Source organism: Notamacropus eugenii, chromosome 3, assembly GCF_028372415.1.
Source record: "Notamacropus eugenii isolate mMacEug1 chromosome 3, mMacEug1.pri_v2, whole genome shotgun sequence".
Taxonomy (NCBI): domain Eukaryota; kingdom Metazoa; phylum Chordata; class Mammalia; order Diprotodontia; family Macropodidae; genus Notamacropus; species Notamacropus eugenii.
In genome coordinates this window covers 142174464-142194860 of record NC_092874.1, presented here as the reverse complement: position 1 = coordinate 142194860, position 20397 = coordinate 142174464, and the positions used below count along the sequence as shown (strand labels likewise).

Below are 20397 nucleotides of genomic sequence, written 5' to 3'. Positions count from 1 at the left end.
TCAAGGTGTTATTTTCTTCAGCATTTTTTTGGGTCTCCTTTAGCAGGGTGCTGACCTGCTGTTCATGCTTTGACTGCATGTCTCTCATTTCTCTTCCCAGCTTTTCCTCCACCTCTCTAACTTGATTTTCAAAATCCTTTTTGAGCTCTTCCATGGCATGAGCCCATTAAGTGGGCTGGGATATAGAAGCCTTGACTTCTGCGTCTTTCCCTGATGGTAAGCATTGTTCTTCCTCATGAGAAAGGAAGGGAGGAAATGCCTGTTCGTCAAGAAAGTAACCTTCTATAGTCTTATTTCTTTTCCCTTTTCTAGGCATTTTCCCAGCCAGTGACTTGACTTCTGAATATTCTCTTCACACCCACTTTGCCTCCAGATCCTCCCAGCCAGCGCTTGGGGTCTGAGATTCAAATGCTGCTTCCTAGCCTCAGGGCTTTTGGCGGGGGCAGGGCTGCTATTCAGTGTGAGATTAAGTTCAGGTGCTCAGGTTGGGGCAGGGCCGCCTCTCAGGCTCAGTTCCCTCAGGGGGTTTATGCAGAGACCTTCAACAATGGATCCAGGCTCCTGCCTGCTTGGGAAGCCCAGGTCTGCTCCCACCTCCGCCGCTGCCCCCCCCGAGGAGGCCCGAGTCATGGGGGCACCCCACTCCCCTCTTGACCCGCCAAAGAGACCCTCTCACTGACCCCCGTCACCTGTGGGTGGAGGGACCCGCGCAGCCGCTGGAGATCCCGTCCCCGAAGCCCGCTCAGATCTGCTTCTCTCGGTGCCGCGGCCGTGGCAGGGCTGTGCTTGGCCCCCAGTCCGCGGTGCCCAGTCCGCGGCGCAAAGGACCTTCTGCGAGAGGTCTGCAGGTCCCTCTGGAACAGAAATCTCCTTCGCTCCAATGTTCTGTGGCCTCTGGTGCTGCAGAATTTGCAGTGAGTTGCTATTTACAGATGTTCTATGGGTTGTGGGTTCGGAGCTACGTGTATGTGCGTCTTTCTACTCCGCCATCTTGGCTCCGCCCCTCCATAAGGAACTTTCTTAAGCAAAGCTAGTGATACATGTTTTTCCTTTTATATTCATCATCATCATCATCACATCCATCACACTGTCATTACAGCACACAATATAGTGCAAAGTATTTTACATATTTTATCTGATTTGTTGCTCATGACTGTTACATACATACATACACGCACATTTTATAGATGAGAAAACTGAGGCACAGAGGTTAAGGGACTTACTTTAGGATCACACAATTAATAAATTTCTGAGGTGGAGATCAAATTGGGGCCTTCCTGGTAAGAACCTTTTCAGGGGCACACCCACATTTAGGGAATTTCAAAAGAAAGAAGACCCAGTGAAAGAGACCAAAAAGGAGTGCTGAGAGAGATAGATGTAGACCAAGAAGAGTAAAACAGGAAAAAATCCAAGAGAAGAAAGAGTATAAACAGCATTAAATGAGCTACTGCTTATGCTCTCTTTTCCCATAGACTAGATCAGGGGTTCTTAACCTTTTTTTGTTATATTATGTTATGTTTTATGTTATGTGAAGCATATGGACCCTTCCACAGAATTTTTTTTAAATAAATGAAGAAAATGTTCAATTCTGGTGGGAAGTTATTGAAAATAAAGACATATTTTTTTTAACTGTTCAAGTTCATGAACCCACTGAAATCTAGAAATTCTCCTCCAGGGAAATCTGTGGCTCCCAAGTTAAAAATTCCTGAACTAACTAGAAACTGTTTCCATCTCTAAGATTATGGATATTTAAATTTCCCCAGTTTTATTATTTTGCAAAAGTAAAATTCTTTATAATTACATGCTTGCATCTGTACACACACACACACACACGGTATATGCCAGGGAAGGCTGAGGGGAATGGGCTATAAGTAGAATAGTTTGTGGATTAGGAAAACAGAGGAAAATAATGAACAGTAATGGCAACAGAGACAAATTATTCAGTCTCCCTGGGTTTTATCTATAAATAGAGGTTTTTGGACAACAAGATTTCTAAAATCCTTTCAAATCCTAATATGCCATAATTCTGTCATCTCAGCTTCAAAAATGACTAGGGAAAAACTGCAGAGCAATGTTGATGTAGTGGTAATAGTAATAAAAGTAGAATAACAGTAGTCATAACATCTCTGTGGCTTTTACCCTTCCAAAGCCCTTGTGTTATTCATTTATCATCACATCCTCATAAAGCAGGTATTATTATTACCCCATCTTACAGAAAACAAACTGCTTGGATTTATTTAAATGACTTGCCTGAGGTCCCCTAGCTCCTAAGTCTCTTAAAGGACATTTGATTTCAGTTCTTTCTGATGACAAGTTCAATGTGCGCCCAGACTCTCTACCTTATAAACAAAGCCTAACCTTATAAACTAGAAGAGATGCTCATAAAAACCTCAGAAGAGACCACTAATCGTAATGGTTGCTGCATTAGCACTTACGTTGGCATCTATCAAATTACTAAGAACTATGCAATACCAATCTTGTTCTTATTATTTTATATTGAATCTGTTTCTTTCGGTAAGATGATGGGTGGCACTAGTAATAACAGCACGTATTTATGCAGTCCTTTAAGGTTTGCAAACGCACTTTACCTATCTAGTCTCATTTTAGCCTCACATCAGTCCTGGAGCTAGGTGCTATGCTAGTCAGTCATACAGTTCAGTGAAAAGAGTGCTGAATCAAGAGTCAGTTCAAATCATTTTTTTGCCACCTATTTACCAGTGTGACCTTGGGAAAGTCAATGAAATTATCTGGGACTTATTTTACTTATTAGTAAAATGGGGAGGTTGAACTAGTTTGCCTTTAAGGTACCTTGTAGCTCTAAGTCTGATTCTGATTATCTCCATTTTATAGATGAGGAAACAAGTTCAGAGAAGTTGTATGACTTACCCACAGTTACACAGCTAAAAAGTGTCAAAGATATATTTGAACTCACATTCCCCCACTCTAGAGTATCACTCATTCTACTTTTCCACATTGCTTCTTGATCACTCTGGAATTATCAGACTGTATGACCTGACTGTACATATCTAGGCCCCCACTACATATCTGTTCTGTATGAACAAGTTTTGTGTTTCCACAGATTGAAAAGTTTGGGAATCTCACCTAGAAATAAAGAACCCTTCTAAATAAAAATCCTTTTCCCAAGGCACTTGCCTTCCTTCCACCCTGCCTCAGAACACTCAGTTTACTCACTCTGCAGACTGCCCTGACAAGACAAGGCAATATAATTAATTATACTCAATTCTTACTGGAACAATGTCGGAACTCAAAGCGGATGTGGGCGCCTCGGAATTTATCCACAGGAATGGGGAGTTTCAGCAGTTCAGACCATCTGGGACTGTTGTTGTGGTAAAGTACAAAGGAGTGGAACTCATTAGCTGGAGGCTCACCAGAGCCAAAGGAGATAAAATCCTAACAAAAGAAACAAACAGTTAAAGACAGCTTCATTTTCAAATTACTTTGAAGTCAGCAGAGCAATTACTTTCCTCTATACATATATCTGTTTTCCATGTACTCTTTTCATGTAAAATGACCTTTTTCCTTTGTAGGTAAAATACCTGCTAGCAAGCTGCATCTGCTTAACCCTATCGAGTAGAGGTTCACTGTTTTAAAGATGTGTCTCATTTATTCATATTCATCTAGGAATTCTTTCTGTTTTTGGTATCATGGACCCCTTTGGAAGTCTGGTAAATAAAGTCTGCTGCCACATTGGTGTCATTGGATCATTCAATTGTGTCCAACTCATTATGACTCCATGGACCCTAGTATGCCAATACTGTCCATGGAGTTTTTTGGCAAAAATACTGGAGCGGTCTGCCATTTCTTTCTCCAGTGTATTAAGGCAAACACAGGTTAAGTGGCTTGCCCAAGGTCACACAACTAGTGAGTGTCTGAGGCCAAATATGAACTCAGTTCTTCCTGACTCCAGGCCCAGAGATCTATCCACTAAGCCACCTTGCTGTCTCCCTTTAGCTGGTAAAGCCTACAAATCATTATTGAGAATAATGTATTTAAATCCTAGGGTTTCAAAGAAAATAAATTATACTGAAATGAAATTATCAAAACTTTCATATGGAAATATATTTTGCATGATTGCATATATATAACCTAAATCAATCTACTTACTGTCTCAAGGAGGAGAAAGGGAAGGGAGGGAGAAAAGGAGAAAATTTACAACTCAAATTTTTTAAAAATGAATGTTAATTGTCTTTACATGTAATTGGGGGAAAAATAAAATACTTTTCAAATTTTTTCATAAGTACACAGACTCCCAATTAAGAACTCCTACATTAAAAAAAGACAATACTGTATTTGACCAGCAGCATAACTATATATACTATGTCATTATGTAAAGGAGAAGCTTAGAAATTGATGATGCACCTCAGTTGGGGAATTAGTAAGAGGCTGAAAGAGTTCTATCATATGAATAGGTAACTACAGTCTCTAATCACATAGGGATTACTTTTAGGGTCCAGGTAAATGTTTCTGCCAATAAAGAAACTCTCAAATAAAAAGAGACAGATCATCCTCTCTATTCGGGAAAAGTACAGAAGAGCAACACTGATAGATTTTTTAAAAAATAGTTCTTCTGGGGTTACAAAGGTGAGTCAAGTGTCTATCCATGATAACCATGAGCAAATAGAGTGGAGTCAGGGAGAGAAGAAATCCATGCCCCTAAATAATTAAAAATAAGGTGTGTTTAAGTAATAATTGTGACACAAATTGGAACCTGACAACATGAATAAAATAATTACTATACAACATATAATTATTAAAATAAATTAAGAAAGAAATCTTATTTGAACCTTATTTTATGAATGATATAAAGAAAAAAAATCTGCAGAGTTAAAGATGTAAAGTTCCATAAATTTAAAAATGGAGATTAATTCAGAGCAATGAGAATGAAATCAGTTTGTATAAAAAGGGACGAGTGACATCATACCTTTAAGTTCTGGCCATTACTATCAATGATATACATGGTCACTTCCACATTCCTGGCCACACTCTTCCCTCCTTTCTCAAACTCTCCCCTTTCTATGGTGATATATAAATCATTCCTCATTTCACCTATTAAGAAAACACAACAAAGCAAAACCAAAGTTATGTTAGATATCACAGAGAGATAAGGATTTGTATGTACTACTCTAAGAGACAAACAATCTGGCGCACATCACACCATAAGGAGGCACTGTAGCTTCACTTTAACCATGAAAGATGTAAAACCTAGCCCTTCCTCCCCTTCAAATCATAATATGTAACATTTATATGTTACATCATTATATTTATTATATATTCTGTTATACTATATACTATATTTATACACTACATTCTGCAATGCCATATTGCTACAAAAAATGTTATTGTGACAAATTAGCTGGACAATTTTGAAAAAATAACTTCCTTCCTAGGGCTCAATTTCCTCATCTACAAAATTCAATTTAATTCCACAGGCATCTCACAGAGGCAGCTAGGGGCCCAGTACTTTATGTAGTAAGGAAGATGTGAGTTCAAAACCAGCCTCAGACATTTCCTGGTTTATAAAAGAGGGATAATAATAGTATCTACTTTTTCAGCGCTGTTGTAAGGATCAATGAAAAAATATCTGTAAAGAGTTTAGCACAGTGCCTGGCACAAGTAAGTACTTATATAAATGTTAGCTATTATTATTATTGTTATTAATCACTAGTATTATGTGACTTGCCCAGGGTCACCAAGTTATTAGCAGGTACCAAAACCAGCATGGACAATAAGGTCTTCTGATTCCTACATCAGGGCTCTTTCCAATATACTTAATTGTTCTCCAAACACCACATCTGCAATGCTGAAAGGTGAATACCTTGCCTCAGCAGTTTTATCTAAAAATGACTAGAAAAATGGTCCCACATTCCAGTATTCTTTGGATATATCACAACCCCATCAACACGGTATGGCTAAAATAAAGAGACTTATGAAGATCAATCTCATTATATTACAGTTTGAACATAACAGCTGCTTAATTAATAGGCTTTGGGGCTCTTTTAAAAAAAAAAAAAAATCTCAGTATTTTAAAAGTCCTGTGGGCAAAATTAGCTCATTGCTGCTAGAATGCTGGGTCTTCATTTCTTTATATACAAAATGAGAGATTTGACCAAGGTCAGACCTGAGGTCCCGCCCACTCCTAATATTCTATGATTAGGCTCTAGTATCAAGGTGTAACCAACATTCTGCCATGCAATCACATCCATTCTAGTGCTTTAAGTACCATGAAGCTACGGACAAAATGAGAAAAGTCTCTAAATTCAAAGTGACTTTTGCTACATAGGGGGGGTTCAGGAAGGGAGAAGGAAAAAGGGAGAAGGAGGGAGATGTAAAGGAAAAAGGAAGGAGAAGGAAATAGGGAGGGAAAAAAAGGGATGGAGAGGGGGAGGCAGAGCTCACTATTTTTCAGTTGATTATTTAATGAAGATGAATATTTTCTTATCTCACCTAATCACCTTAACCTGTTATTGGTAAACACAGATGCCCAGTAACCACTGAGAAGTACATGTACTCACATTTTATTTCAGATGCTCTGTTTTGTCATTTTTTTACCTGACTTGTAAGCTTTTGGAGGGAAACTTCTTCTACCAATGCCAGATAGGCACCTACTTTGCAACTTTTAGCCATAGAGAGTTGCCTGAGGCATAATCAAAATTATTTGATGGTGAAGATGGACATTTTATTTATTTGGATGTAAGACAGTTCCAAATGTGTGAATTAATATTATTTTTGTAAATGAGCAAGACTCCCCCATGCCCACCCTTTACGACTAAGATCATACTAATGAGAAAGTAAATCATCAGTCCTTTTGAGTAATGGTGGTAAAAATTGGGGAACTGGCAAAATCACACAGCCAGGACAGTGTTCAAACATATAAAAGAAATGACTCCTTGTTCTTCAGTGTTGTGGGCTATCCCAATAAATCTCGTGACATTCTTCCATAAATATCGAGCTTATTCTGGCATCCTCATCCATAACAAAAAATAAAACCCAACCACACCACTCCAGCGGTATGAACACAAGTCTGGCTGACCAGGAAACAGATGGTTCATCAAACACGGAAAATGACAATGCCATATAAAAGAATAAACCACGTAGAACAGAACCTTTATTTCTAACACAAAAAAGGTGGAGAATAGACTCCAAACTCAGTCGGAAAGGAAATTGAAAATAGTGCCCTGTGAATTGGTGAATGACATTTCTTTCCTCTGAAATCATTGTCATTTCCAAAAAAGAGTTTGTGTGCTTTCCACATGGTTTTGTCCTTACCATTTAAAATCTTTCAAAGAAGAGGACAGCAATTTTTATTATTAACTTCCTGTTCAGACAGGAGTTTTTACTTCCATACTCAGGTAACTGTTGCTAAATGAAGGTTACAGAACAGAGCTGGAAGGGACTTTAGAGGACAACAAATCTAACTTTTTTATTTCACGGATAAAGAAACAGGGATCTAGGAATTTAAATAACTTTCTTAGGGTCATAGAAGCAAATGTCAGAGGTGAGATTTGAACCCAGGTCTTTCTGATCTAGTACCTGACAAACCCTCAAGAAAACAGGGCATCACGGTGAGTTTCCAAGGTAAAATTAGTATTGTTTTAGAAATACAGGAGTAACTTAGAAAAAATAAAAACACCAAAAAAGAGAGAATTCAATTTTTTAAAAATGACAATGCAAACCAGAAAAAAAGTCAAAAAGGAATGTTTCTCTGAATTTGGTTTAATTCTTTTTTAAAAAAAAAATTCCTGTGAATAACAAAAATAGCCTCATATTTAAAGATCTATACATGTCTCTTCCCAATAAATACATTTCTGTATTAACAACATTAGCACATGCTGTTTTCTACATCTTGGCTTGGGAGGTGTTCTTGATCTAAAAATTTTGCCACTCAAATGTGCACTTGAAAAAAAAAATCAAGCACAAATATTATGGCATAAAGGATTGGTTTATGATATGCCTGGAATGTCCTCCCTCTAACTATTCTGTCCCTTTATCCTGGTTTATAGGCATCTCAATTTCTTTTCACCCTTGAAAGTCCAGCTCAAATATCATCTTCTCTGTATATAAACCCTACCCTACTCCTTTTTGAAAGCCCTGACATAAAGCTTTGTTTGGACTTTCTTATGCACTTGTGATAGAATTAATATCTACAGGAATTCCTCCCCAATATGGATTAGGAAAAGGACACAAGGTCAGTATTTGAATGGCCTGAAGGTAGACCAAGGCTAAAAATGTCATCCCTTGCTGTAGGCTTCCTGGTGGCCTCTAGAAGTGTAGATATGGTTTCCTGATCCTTCAGAGGTATAAAAGGTCCCCCACCCAAGTGGGGCCAGGGCCACCCTGAAGCACCACCCCCTAACCTGCTAATCAGATAAACAGGCAAGTGTAGAGAAGCTAAGAGCCACTGGAGCCTCACCAAATATCAGCCCTATGTTGCTGTTCTGTTGTTCAGTCATGTCTAATTCTTCATGGTCCCATTTGGTTTTCTTGTCAAAGATAATACTTTGCCATTTCCTTCTCCAGCTCATTTTACAGATGAGGAAACGTAAGCAAACAGGGTTAAATGACTTCCTTAGGGTTATGTGGCTAATAAAGAGTCTAAGGCCAAGTTTGAACTCAGATCTACCTAACACTATCCAGGGCTTTATCCACTGTGCCACCTCACTGCACTATGTTAGGGCTAAAAAAAAACCAAAACCCTCCTTTTGTTAACTATTCAATGACTTATAAGTCATAAAAAGAGTGACTTACATAGGTGTCATACCTCTCTTACTGGATTCTAAAGTTTCTAAGGTTGGGGACCATTTCTTATTAAACTTTTTATTTTCCCTTAAGCACTTAGCTGTCTACACAAAGTAAACCCAATAAATGGCTGCTTTAACAGCTTTCCTTTAGTCCTTGAGGTAGGTAAACTTATGTATTAAATATTAATGCACTCTTTGAACTAATGAATAAATGAAAAAAACAAAAACACCCTCATTAAGCACTTACTCTATGCAAAGTACTCTGCTAAGCTAGGAAAGGAAAACATTGCTTTCCTCCAAGAATTCACCATTGTAATAGAAGGAGACAACACTTACAGGAGGTCTCAGTTTTAGGACAGAGGAAAAGACTTTTTCCTTAGAGTTCAGAAGCAGTAAAGTAGATCATAATGCATTTTCTGGATTGTCATTTCCATTAATAAAAGTATATGAGATTCTGTTGTTGAATCATTTAAGAATGCTGCTGGCAGCAAGAACTAGAATTTTCTCTTTTGGCCTTCAGTAACTTTGATTGGAGATAGGAGATAGGGGCTGCAGTACCTGTAAAGTAGGTTGCCAGATTTCATCGCCACTTAGGTTGTTCCTTTAAAAAATGACTATTTACAAGAGTAAATATGATAGACAGTATATAAAACTGATTAATGAACAGGCATTTGTGTGACTTTCACCATTAAAGTCCCACTTTGATGCTTCAGGGTGGCAAAGAGATAACCCTGGGTCGCTGAAAACTAGGATACCGACTGAAAGTTCTGCCACACTGTAAAACAAACAAATGATCCCATGAATTCCCCTAGCTTCAATTATCTCTCACCGCATGCAAATAACTTTCAGGTATATTTGTCTAGTCTTAAGCTATCCAATTTCACCAACTGCCTTTTAGACATCTCAAACTGGATAGTTTATAGACATTTTGAACTCAGTATTTCCAAAGGTGATCTCATCTTTTCCCCCAAATCCTTCCCTTTTCCTAATTCCATTATTACCGTTGAGAGTATCACCATTATCCTAGTCACCTAGGCTCAAAACCTATCTATCAGCCTCAACTCTTCATCCTCTCTTTTCTCCCACATCCAAACATTAATTCCTGCTTCTACCTCTTCAACGTCTCTCACGTGTGTACCCTTCTCTTCTTGCATACTGCTGGAACCCTACTGCCAGCCCCTATCACTTCATGCCTGGACTATTGCAGGGATGGGAAAATTTTGACCTGGAGGTCACATAGCCCTCCAGGTCTTCAAGTGCAGCCATTTGACTAAATCTAAACTTCACAGAAGAAATCCTTTTATTAAGGGGATTTGTATCCCTGTTCTTAGAACAAAGCCTGCTGCTTAGTCACTAAATAAATGCTAGCTGACTTGACTTCATCAATCACCAAGTATTTATTCAACACCTGCTGCTATGTGCCAGGTATTCTGTTGGACAACCAAAAGGATCACAAAGCCAAAAGAAACAATTTGATTCCTGTGCTCAAGAAGTTTTCCTTCTACTCTAATAGGAACACAACATTTATACATGTAAGTGTATAAATAATGTGTACAAAATGAATACCAGGTGATTGATTATGAGAAGGAAGGCACTGAGCTTACGAAGAGGCACTTAAGTCTTCAACGAAACCAGATATCATCCTTGATGCCCAGACATAAAAGTTCCATACTATGTGGAAGAAGTGGGAAAAGTTTTAGCGGAATTCCCACTTCTCTTAGAAAATTACTTTCTGTACTTGAGCCAATGATTACTGTGCTGAATATGCAGATGGAAGGGACTTGTTCTTTTGTCTAAGTTACTATCTTTTAAACATTAGAAACTGACTCCTTCTTATTTTTTACTCTTAGTAAATACATTTTTAAAATTTTTTTTTTTGACCCACCAGTATCTTACTTGATTCATTCAAGTCTGAATCACTGGATTTGCCTAAGTTAGACCTGGCCGAGAACAACAACTTACGAAGAGGTCTGTTGTGGCATACTGGGAGGTTACACTCTGTGCTAGTGAAGGAAGTAATTATACCAACGAAATAACAGATCGCTGAAGGGTTGGAGTATAGAAATGCTGAAGTATTCCTTGGGAATACACCTATCTCAGGCACCACCCAAATATGTACACAAGTTTAGTCAGTCCAAAACCACACTGGAAAAAAAAGTTCCCTTGAAATTCAGGAGAGCGAGAAGTATTTTTTTAATCACTACTTTCCTTTCTCACCACTTGCCAGCCAGAGATCAACTGTTGTCGTTTTAGCAGGAAAAAGAAGAGACAAAGAAATATTGATGGTACCGCACCTAGCCACAATTAACCATGCATCATATAATGCCCTGGGACTTGGAGTCAGGACAATTTGAGCTCAAACCTGGCTTCATTTAATAGCTATGTGATTGTAGGCAAGTCACTCTTTCAGGCTCAGTTTCCTCAAGAGTATAATGAGAACGATAGCAATAAAACCGAATTCCTGGCCTGTTGTGAGGATCCAATGAGATAATATTCGTACAGAATTTAGCACAATGCCTGGCACACATTAGGAGCTATATAAAATGCATATTTCCTAGTCTTTCTTCCTCCCCTCTTATTCCAAGTTTGCTACGAATGCTACTGCTCTGATTGAGAAGGGCTGTTGGAAGTAAGAAATGCATGACCAGTGCTACTGAGTCTCCTGCCTCTGTACCTTGGAAGAAATTCTCTTACAGACATGCTATAAATGGTCATTTGCACCTGAACTCAATGCATTACAAGTTCCAACCAATCAACTTTAAAAAGGAGTTTTTAGAATGTAACTTTTCATACATTGCTGCTACCTGTGAAGCAATAAAAATGAGTATTGCGGAGAGGGCAATGGAAAGGCTCATGGAGGCTGTGAGCAGGCTATAATATATATGCCACAAGGTACTTGTATGTTGGGTGGATTTATGGATAACACAGACAAAACAAGCAGGCATAAATAGTTGGCCATCTGCATCACTGTAAGACCCTCCTCAATAGGGGTAGTTATAAATTCATTTTCATGACATACTCATTTGAGAAACTTTTTAAACATCAATAGCTGATTTTCTTTGTGCACGTGATTGCGCTTTACTATTTTGCTAGCCCCTTTGCTTCGATCCTTCAATGAATTTGTGACTCAGTCAATGTGATGAGACATTCCCTCTGGTGGAAGGTGCAGAATGAAACCAATCCAAGTTCTGTGACCCTGCACCATACTTGTTCACGTTCTCCCATAAATACTCCAAGGAAGATATATCCAATGTGCAGAGAGCCTTACCATAGGACCTTTAACATTTATTGGGCACCATGACTACATCTGTTCTGACTTACTCTTCCTACTTTATGTTGCAAGCAACTTCTTTCATCAACCTCAATTCTATGAGGAATTTTTAATGACTGTGTGCAGCGCAGCCTTGAATAGATTCAAAGTTTAAAGAAAACTCCATGCCTGTCATTCCCTGTTAAGGAACCTGAATATATGACCTTCCTTATCATTGACATAATTATATTTGATATCAAGTTACATTTCTAGCTATTTGGAATGGGGAGAGGAGCACTACTTGGCCAGTACAACAGGTCTCAGGGAAGGGGGCTAGTCTGAAAAGGGGATCCCTCTGATCCCCTTATCAGAAGCTGTTTTGTCCTTCATCCTGTAAAAAGGTACCCCCGCCAAGGCCATTCCTATCATAACGAATGAACGAAAAAACACTTATTAAATGCTTACTAAATGCAAAGCTCTTAGCTAAGGACAGAAGATATAAAGAGAATAAGAGCTTGCAATGTAGGTATGATGTTGCCTCCAACCATCAAGGTGAGGCGTTACAAAACAAGCCCAAATTTAGCAAGAAGGAGTCTAAGGAGAATGACTCCAGCACAGACACATTATCAGATGTTTTTTTCTTTATCACTAGAGAGGGTTCAATCTAGAATGAGGTAAGATTTGAAATAAGTGATGTAAAGACAAAACAGAGGGAGAAGGACTGAACCTCTGGCTTCAGTGATATGGGGGAATTTCTACCAACGCAGGGAGGCATGTTCTCTGCAAGAACATATTTGCCTAAAATAATAGAGTTACTCTGCACTTTAAGATTTGCAAAGAGCTTTAGAGATATTATCTTATTTGAATCTCATTTAAACTGAGGTCATTCTGACTCTTTGTCTTACTACCTAGAACCTTGTAATAATAGGTGTGCAAAGCACTTTATAAATATTATCTCATTTTGTCCTCACAAAACCCCTAGCAGGTGGATGTTGCCTACTTTGAGAGGAGAAAACTGAGGTAGACACAAATTAAGAGGTTGACTTAAAAGAAGTTATTTGCCAACAGGTCACATGGGGTCTCAGGACCCTGTGGTCTAGGATCTCATAGCTAGTAAGTGTCTGGAGAACATAACTGGACTAGGATCTACCTGACTCCAGCTCCAATGCTCTATCTGCTGCAGCTCTGGGCACTACTACCTACAGTAATAATTCTCAAAGTGTGGTCCCCAGACTCCCAGGAATCCCAGAGACCTCTACAGGGATTCCACAAGGTCAAAACTTTTTTATTGACAATGCGAAGACAATATCTGTATGTTAAAATGCTCCTCTTTTTTCCAATTACAGATCTGTATGAGGCCAGACTTTCTTCATATTTGACAACCAAAATAGCATATTGCAACAGATTAAATGCAGAAAATAGATATTAGTATCCAGCTGTCTTTTATTAAGCCAGACACTGGATTTATAAAATATGAAAAATGATCACTCTTCTCACTTATTTTTGTTTTGGAAAATGGTGCTTTTTCATTAAAGATGTTATTTATACTAATACAAAATGGAGTTATTGTAATTTTTAATGAATTAGTAAATATTTTAGAGTATCATCAATTTAAATTTCTAACATGGTAAATATTAATAGACATAAATCACATGAACAAAAGCTTTTTGTGGTCAATAACTTTTAAGGGCATAAAGGGGTTCTGAGACTAAAAGTTTGAAAACTGATAGCCTATAGCACTAAGAGGTTAAATGACCTGCCCTTCATCACAGGGCTAGTGTTTGTCAGAAAACGCGAATCTAGCTCTTCTTGCCTCTAAGGTCAGGTCTCATTCCATCATGCCTCCCTCATTGCCTCCAGAAAAACAAAGACATCAATAACATATATTTTTTAAAATGTGTTAATGCGCTAACCAAAAACCCCCACATTTATCTAAACTAAAATAAACTGTTTCCAAAAGGGGGAAAAAAGCATAAGAAAGTGACATGTCCTAACTACCCCAGAAGGAGTGGATAGGACAACACAGGTTTTCTGAGGACTTTTTCCAGAAGGCTCTCACTTTTCTTGGAAGGCAGAGAAGCTCTGCTCTTTTATCTTCTTTGGACATGGCCTTCCTGGCAGCTTAGTGATGAGTAGTTTGTTTCTGTCTTGTATTTTTCTCACTAATTTCTTGGAAGAAGAGCAAATTTCAGTCCATCTCCCACTCCCTTTTACTCTCCCTGCTGTTAAGTGGTTAGTATCCTTGGCCTTAAGACAAAGTAAATCCAATTGGACTGAGGAAAGGGAATCCACTTTCATCTTATTTTCATATCTTACATGTTTAGGGTCACTGTTAAAAATTACATTGTCAATTCACAGATAATATTATGCAGAATTTTAAAATTTATTATCACTTAAGAATTTTCCTTGAAGTCCACATATTTCCTAGAATCAATTAAATTTTCTCCCTATTTACACTATACCCCATATCTCTTCTTTCCCCTCAAAATTGGGATTACACATATCAAGCATCCTTTGAACTTGGGGCATAGCAAGTACATTTGTAACAAATGCTTGCTGATTGATCATCCAGAACTGAAAATACCTGAGATTAAGAGAGAACTGGTCAATATTAGTTTCTGATGAAAAGAAGTGAGCTCTTTTTGTCATCGAATTCAGTAGAAGAACATTAGGGCAATGCCCTACTGAGCATATGTTTATTCCCGTGTTTGCAACAAATCATTGATTATAGGGTCGTACAATTTAGGGTCAAATGGGATCCTTAAAACCTATTTAGTACAATATCCTCATTTGACAGATGAAGAAACTGAGGATGAAAGATGTGAAATGACTTCACAGTCACAGAAATTATAAATAGTAGAGACATGATTTGAACCAAAGTCCTCCAGACACTCGTGAGATGAGGAACATGGACAGATAGAGTATAAAACAAATAGCAAGAACTTCAGAAAAGTACAAAACAAAGTGTTACGTGAGACTGTGTGGTGAATGGGGAAAGGAGTGATAGGCCATTACCAAAAGGGGAAATAAGGGAAAGGTTCATAAAAGAAAGAGATACCATTTTAATTGGGTTTTAAAAGATAGGCAAGACTCTAACAATTAAAGAAGAATTAGGAAGGATTGTTCAGGCTTAAGGAACCATGGAAGCTAAAGCACACAATCTGTGAGTTGAAAAGGACATCAACAGACATCTAGTCCAGCTTTTACATGAAATTAATCCCCACTATAATATCCCAAACAAATGGCATAAAATAAGGAAACCACAGGGCTATATGGGGAATTAGAAAAGTGCAGTTCAGCTATGGTGCAGAGTATACTGAGATTATCGATACTCTTTATCCTTGGTTCTCAAGACCAATTACATCAGGAGGGGTTTTGTCTTGACTTGTAAGTGAAGTGGATTTAAGTGAGGAAGAGCTGTGCAATGTCATCAGCCTCCCTCTCTTCTCGAGAGTCACTGGAGTTCAGTAGCAAGACCTAAGTCAAGATGACTGGGAGATGGCTCAGGACACAGTTGGAGACCTTGTCCTTTTAAAGCTAAGGTCTTTCCCAGAACTCAGATTATCTGAGTCAATGCCTCAGGGAGGAAAAAAAGGGGGGGATAAACATGGAAAGGTAGAAAGCTTTCAGAATTGCTGAGGGCTTTGCATGCCAGGTGAAGGAATCCAAACTTCACTCAATACTCAATGGGAAACCATTGAAAATTTCTGATCATAGGAGTTACATGACTAGATTCATATATAAATATTATTCTGCCAGTTTTATTCAGATAGGATTCAGATAGGAAGAAAAAGGGAAGAGACAATGCAGTTAGGAAGACCTGCTAGAAAACTTCAAACCTTTAATAAAAAATCAAAATATGATTTCTTTCAAAGACAAACATCAGAGATGAGATCATGCTCCTGGTACTACCCTCCATATGCTTCTTCCTAGGAGTTTCACAGCTTGTTATTTGCCACTACTGCAAAGTGCCATATTTTTGCCAAAACATTCGGGAGTACAGAGTTGAAATAAGTGCTAATTAACATCAACCCATGAGATCGGTGCTGAAGACAATGAATAAGCCCAAATAAGAAACCTAACCAGGTAACTGGGAGCAGAAACAGAATAATCTCAGTATATAATGGAAAAATAGCATCAGTAGGCAAAGAATTTTCCGGCCATGTTTATATTCAAAATAATTCAAAGCAGCAGTTTTGATGGAAGCAGGTGAAGTTTGCCTTTCCCTTTAAAGAAAGATGGGAGAATTTACTTTCCTAACATCCTCAAAGCCTAAGGCAATCTTTTCCTTCCCTCCACTCCAACCACCCAGGCCTCAACTCCTCTACCAATGCCAGCAATCTGGACCCTCCAACTTTTTAATCTTTCTAAAACATAATTGTCTTCCACTATATTTCCTCAGGGCTTTGTACTCAACTAGCCGTTTCTTTATAAGGCCACAGGATCATATGGCAAGGAACTCAGAGGTCACAGTATACAATGCCTTGAATTTACTGGTAAGAAGACTAACATTCTGAGTGGACATGTAAGGTACCCCAAGTCATACAGACAGAAAAGCAGCAGACTAAGTCTTCTGACTGCAAACCTGACATCTTTTCAATGGTAGCACTGGTCCCAGGGAAATGCATACTTCAACAATTTCCTAGGTATCTGATGTGTGAGTTAGTAAACAGTACTGTGGCATCCTGACTCTTTCCTCTTTATTTCTTACTTTATTTTGGAGAAGGAGGGGATGTATTTTATGAATACATGTGTATGTCTCACTCTGCATCCTGAATTCATAACTTTCCTGTCAGAAGGAGGTAAGCAGCACGCTTTACTTTAGAACTATGATTCCTTTGGAATCATGGCTGATCACTGCATTGATCATAGTTCTTGCATCTTTCAAAGTCGCCTGTATTTATAATGCTCTCACTACATAAATTGTTCTACTGGTTGTGTTCCCTTCACTCTCCATCAGTTTATACCCTTACTAGGTTTCTCTGAAACTACTTACATAGTTTTATTCAGCCGTTCCCTAACTGACTAGCCCCTCCTTAGTTTCTATTATTTTACCTCTACAAGAAGATACATTAAAAATACTTTTGTACACGAGTCCTTCACTTCTTTCTTTGATCTTTTGGGATACAGGCTTCATAGTAATACAACTAGGGCAAAGGACATAGGCAGTTTAGTGTCATTGGGAGGATAGTTCAAAGTTGCTCTCCAGAATGGCTGACCCAATTAATGTTGGTTCAACCACTTAGAACACCCTTTATAAACCTGTTTCCTCTGAATACCTGTAACATTTGTTATTAACCTTGGTTTTTGTTTTTGGTCAACTTTGCCAATCTGATGGGTATTAAATGGAATCTAGCTTTTGTTTTAACCTGCATTCTCTCTAATTACTTGCAATATAGAGTTTGTTTGTTTGTTTTTTTACTATGGATGTAGATCAACTGGATTGTTCCTTTGCAAATTACTATTTATTTCTTTTAACCTTTCGTTAACTGGGGAATGACTCCTTATAAATTTGAATCTGTTTCTTATAAAACTGGAAACAAGGCCTTTATTGAACTAACATACTACATACCATGCACCAAGCTTTCAGAATTGCTGAGAACCTTGAATGCCAGGTGAAGGAATCCAAACTTCATTCAGTCCTCAATGGGAAACCACTGAAGATTTTTGATCATAGGAGTTACATGACTAGATTCATCTATAAATATTATTCTGCCAGTTTTATTAAGATAGGATTTTTAAAAAGGGAGGAGACAATGCAATGGGAAGATCTGCTAAAAAACTTCAAACCTTTAAAAAAAATCAAAATATGATTTCTTTCAAAGGAAAACATCAGTGATGAGAACATGCTCCCAGTACTACCATCCCTCCATATGCTTCTAGGAGTTTCACAGCTTGTTATTTGCCACTACAGCAAAGTGTGTTATTTTTGCCAAAACATTCAGGAGTACAGAGTTGAAACAAGTGCTAATGGGTGGTTGGGGGATTTTTTGGATATCACTACGTCCTTCAATCAACCCACTACACAAATCACTGGGTCTCATTTTCTTCAAACATAAAATAATAAAGACGGACCAGATGATGTTTAAGGGTCCCTTTCAATACTAAATTTCTAAGAGACCTTAGTATGATCATTGAAATGTATTCACTGAATTCTGAATGGCAGAAGTCATTAAAAAAAAAACACTGTTAAGTTGTGTTTAGGGTAACAGACTCAAGTATTAGCATTCATACAGAGCTGTGTAGTCAGAAAAGTTTAACAGGAAGGAAACAAGACCTTTAACATGGTGTGATTTTTTTTTTCCAAAGGGGTACCCAATAGGTTACCACTTCCTCCACTCTGTTAATATAACTGCCACAAAGTACGCTACCTCAAAAACTTCATTAATCTACATTTTACCCTGTCAAATATTCCTGTAAATATTAACCACATTGCTACTTTAAATAGTTTATTACTCAACAACTGATTTGCCACCATCTGAGAGCAAGAACATATAAGAGTAAGACATAAGCTAAAGTAAGTCTTCTTAATCTGGTGTCTATGGATAGATTTTAGGGAATCCTTGAATTTAAACTGGAAAAAAAAATCCTTCTATGTTTTTACTAACTTCTAACTGAAATTTAAGATTCCTTTCAACTATTAAAAAAAATTATTCCACAAAAGGATCCAGGGGCTTTACCCAACTGTTTTGCACTTTGGCAAACCTTAAAATGCTTCATAGATGTTGGGCTTTACCCAATTATCCAAAGATTGTATGACCCCAAAAAGGCTGAGGATCTCTGTGCTAAAGTCTAGAACTAGGGAATCAGAAAGGAAGCAAGAAACTCTGACAGAGAAGGGTCAAAAAGGCCAAAGAGAAACTTCCCATGCCTTCACACAAACATGTGCTTGTCTTGTTTTATACTTTATATGCTTCTCTTTTATCATTGAGACAGTGGGGTATTGTGGCCTTTGACACCAGAAAGACTTAGGTTCAGTGACCCTGGGCAAGTCACCTAATCTCTGAGTGCCCCCCAAAAACTCTAAATTACAAAAAAAGATGTTGATCTGTATTAGGAGAAAGAGTTTCTCAATAGGAACTTTCCGCATCAATAAAGTCATGGGTCCAATTTTTTAAAAAACATATCATTGTAGTCTTTTAATATATTCCAATTCAATGGCAACTATATGGCACTACCATCCATTAACATATAGATTGGATCAACGTTACTTGAGCTGTCAGGCAGTGGTGATATAGTCCAAGTTATAAAAGAGTATATTTGTTTCCTTACAAATACATCCTGGAAAATAAATGTCTAATGAGACATCTACTGTGAGACTACTACTAAACCAGACTGTTGCATCAAGATACAAAATGTGTAGTCTGCACAAATGCAGACAATTCAAGGATTTGGCTGGTTCTTCTTGCCATCTAGTGTCCTGATTGATTCAAATAAGATTAAGGAAAGAATGATTTATTTTCCATTGGCTTTTCTATTAAAAAAACATTCTGGCCTTACACTATATTCTGAGATTACATAAAAGAGTTCAGTATCTGTCTGTTTCTTGTCCAGCTTTGGAGCAAGGAGAACTCCATTCTATAGGAAAACCTCATTCCTGTTCTTAAAACCACCAACTGGAGAACCACATACTCACCTAACCCTATACCTATCAGAATGCTAATGGTACAAACTGAAAATGAAGGACAATTACAATTCAAAAAAGTAGGAGACTGAAAAAAAATGTAGGGCTTACATATTCTGTGTCAGGCTTTTGATCAAAGTGAAATTCATTTTCAAGGTGTCAGCTACAATTCTTTAATGACCACTGAGGACAGTTAACTAACCTAGGTTGAAAGCAGGATTTATAACAAAAGAAAACATTTTTACTCTTGGATTTTCCCCATCTGAAAAATTCTAGTCAGTTTTCTAATTTATCCCAGCTGTTGAAACACACATAAACACAAAACCACAACTCTCTTTTTCTAGGAGAATAAGAGGTTGAAAGGGAAAAAGAAAAAAAAAAGAAAAGAAAGGAATGACCTTTAGAAAAAATCCCTCATTCGCTGCCTCTGAACTGCACTCATTTCACTTCCTAAACTGTCCTTTTTGGTAGTGCATCCTCCTCATTACTGTGGGAGGGGGAGGAAAAAGATGAGGAGACTGATGGGAGCTCTAGAGAAATTTCATTTCCATCATTAAAGCCAGACAGGAGTTGCATCAGAATAGCGCAGCCCAGACAATTACTGAGCTGATGAAGTGACATGCTGCAAAATTCTCTCTCCATATTTTTTCCAACTCTCAAATAAGTCTGACCAAAGACTGAGCTGTGGAATTTTAGCAACAGCTGGTTACATACCACTCTAGAATGTTTTTCATATTAGCCAAACACATCAGTTTGTGTCTCAA

The 20397-nt window shown here is 37.9% G+C and overlaps 1 protein-coding gene across 7 annotated transcripts in view; it reads right to left on the bottom strand.

Annotated features, from left to right (window-relative positions):
- DOCK4 (dedicator of cytokinesis 4) overlaps window positions 1–20397 on the bottom strand; it is a 537022-nt gene that overhangs the window by 182529 nt on the left and 334096 nt on the right. For all 7 annotated transcript variants that reach the window (XM_072653018.1, XM_072653019.1, XM_072653025.1 and 4 more), the window contains 2 exons: window positions 4943–5067; window positions 3249–3411 (listed from right to left, as the gene is read on the bottom strand). In XM_072653018.1, coding sequence (XP_072509119.1) covers window positions 3249–3411; window positions 4943–5067 — 288 coding nt within the window. The remainder of the gene's footprint in view (window positions 1–3248; window positions 3412–4942; window positions 5068–20397) is intronic.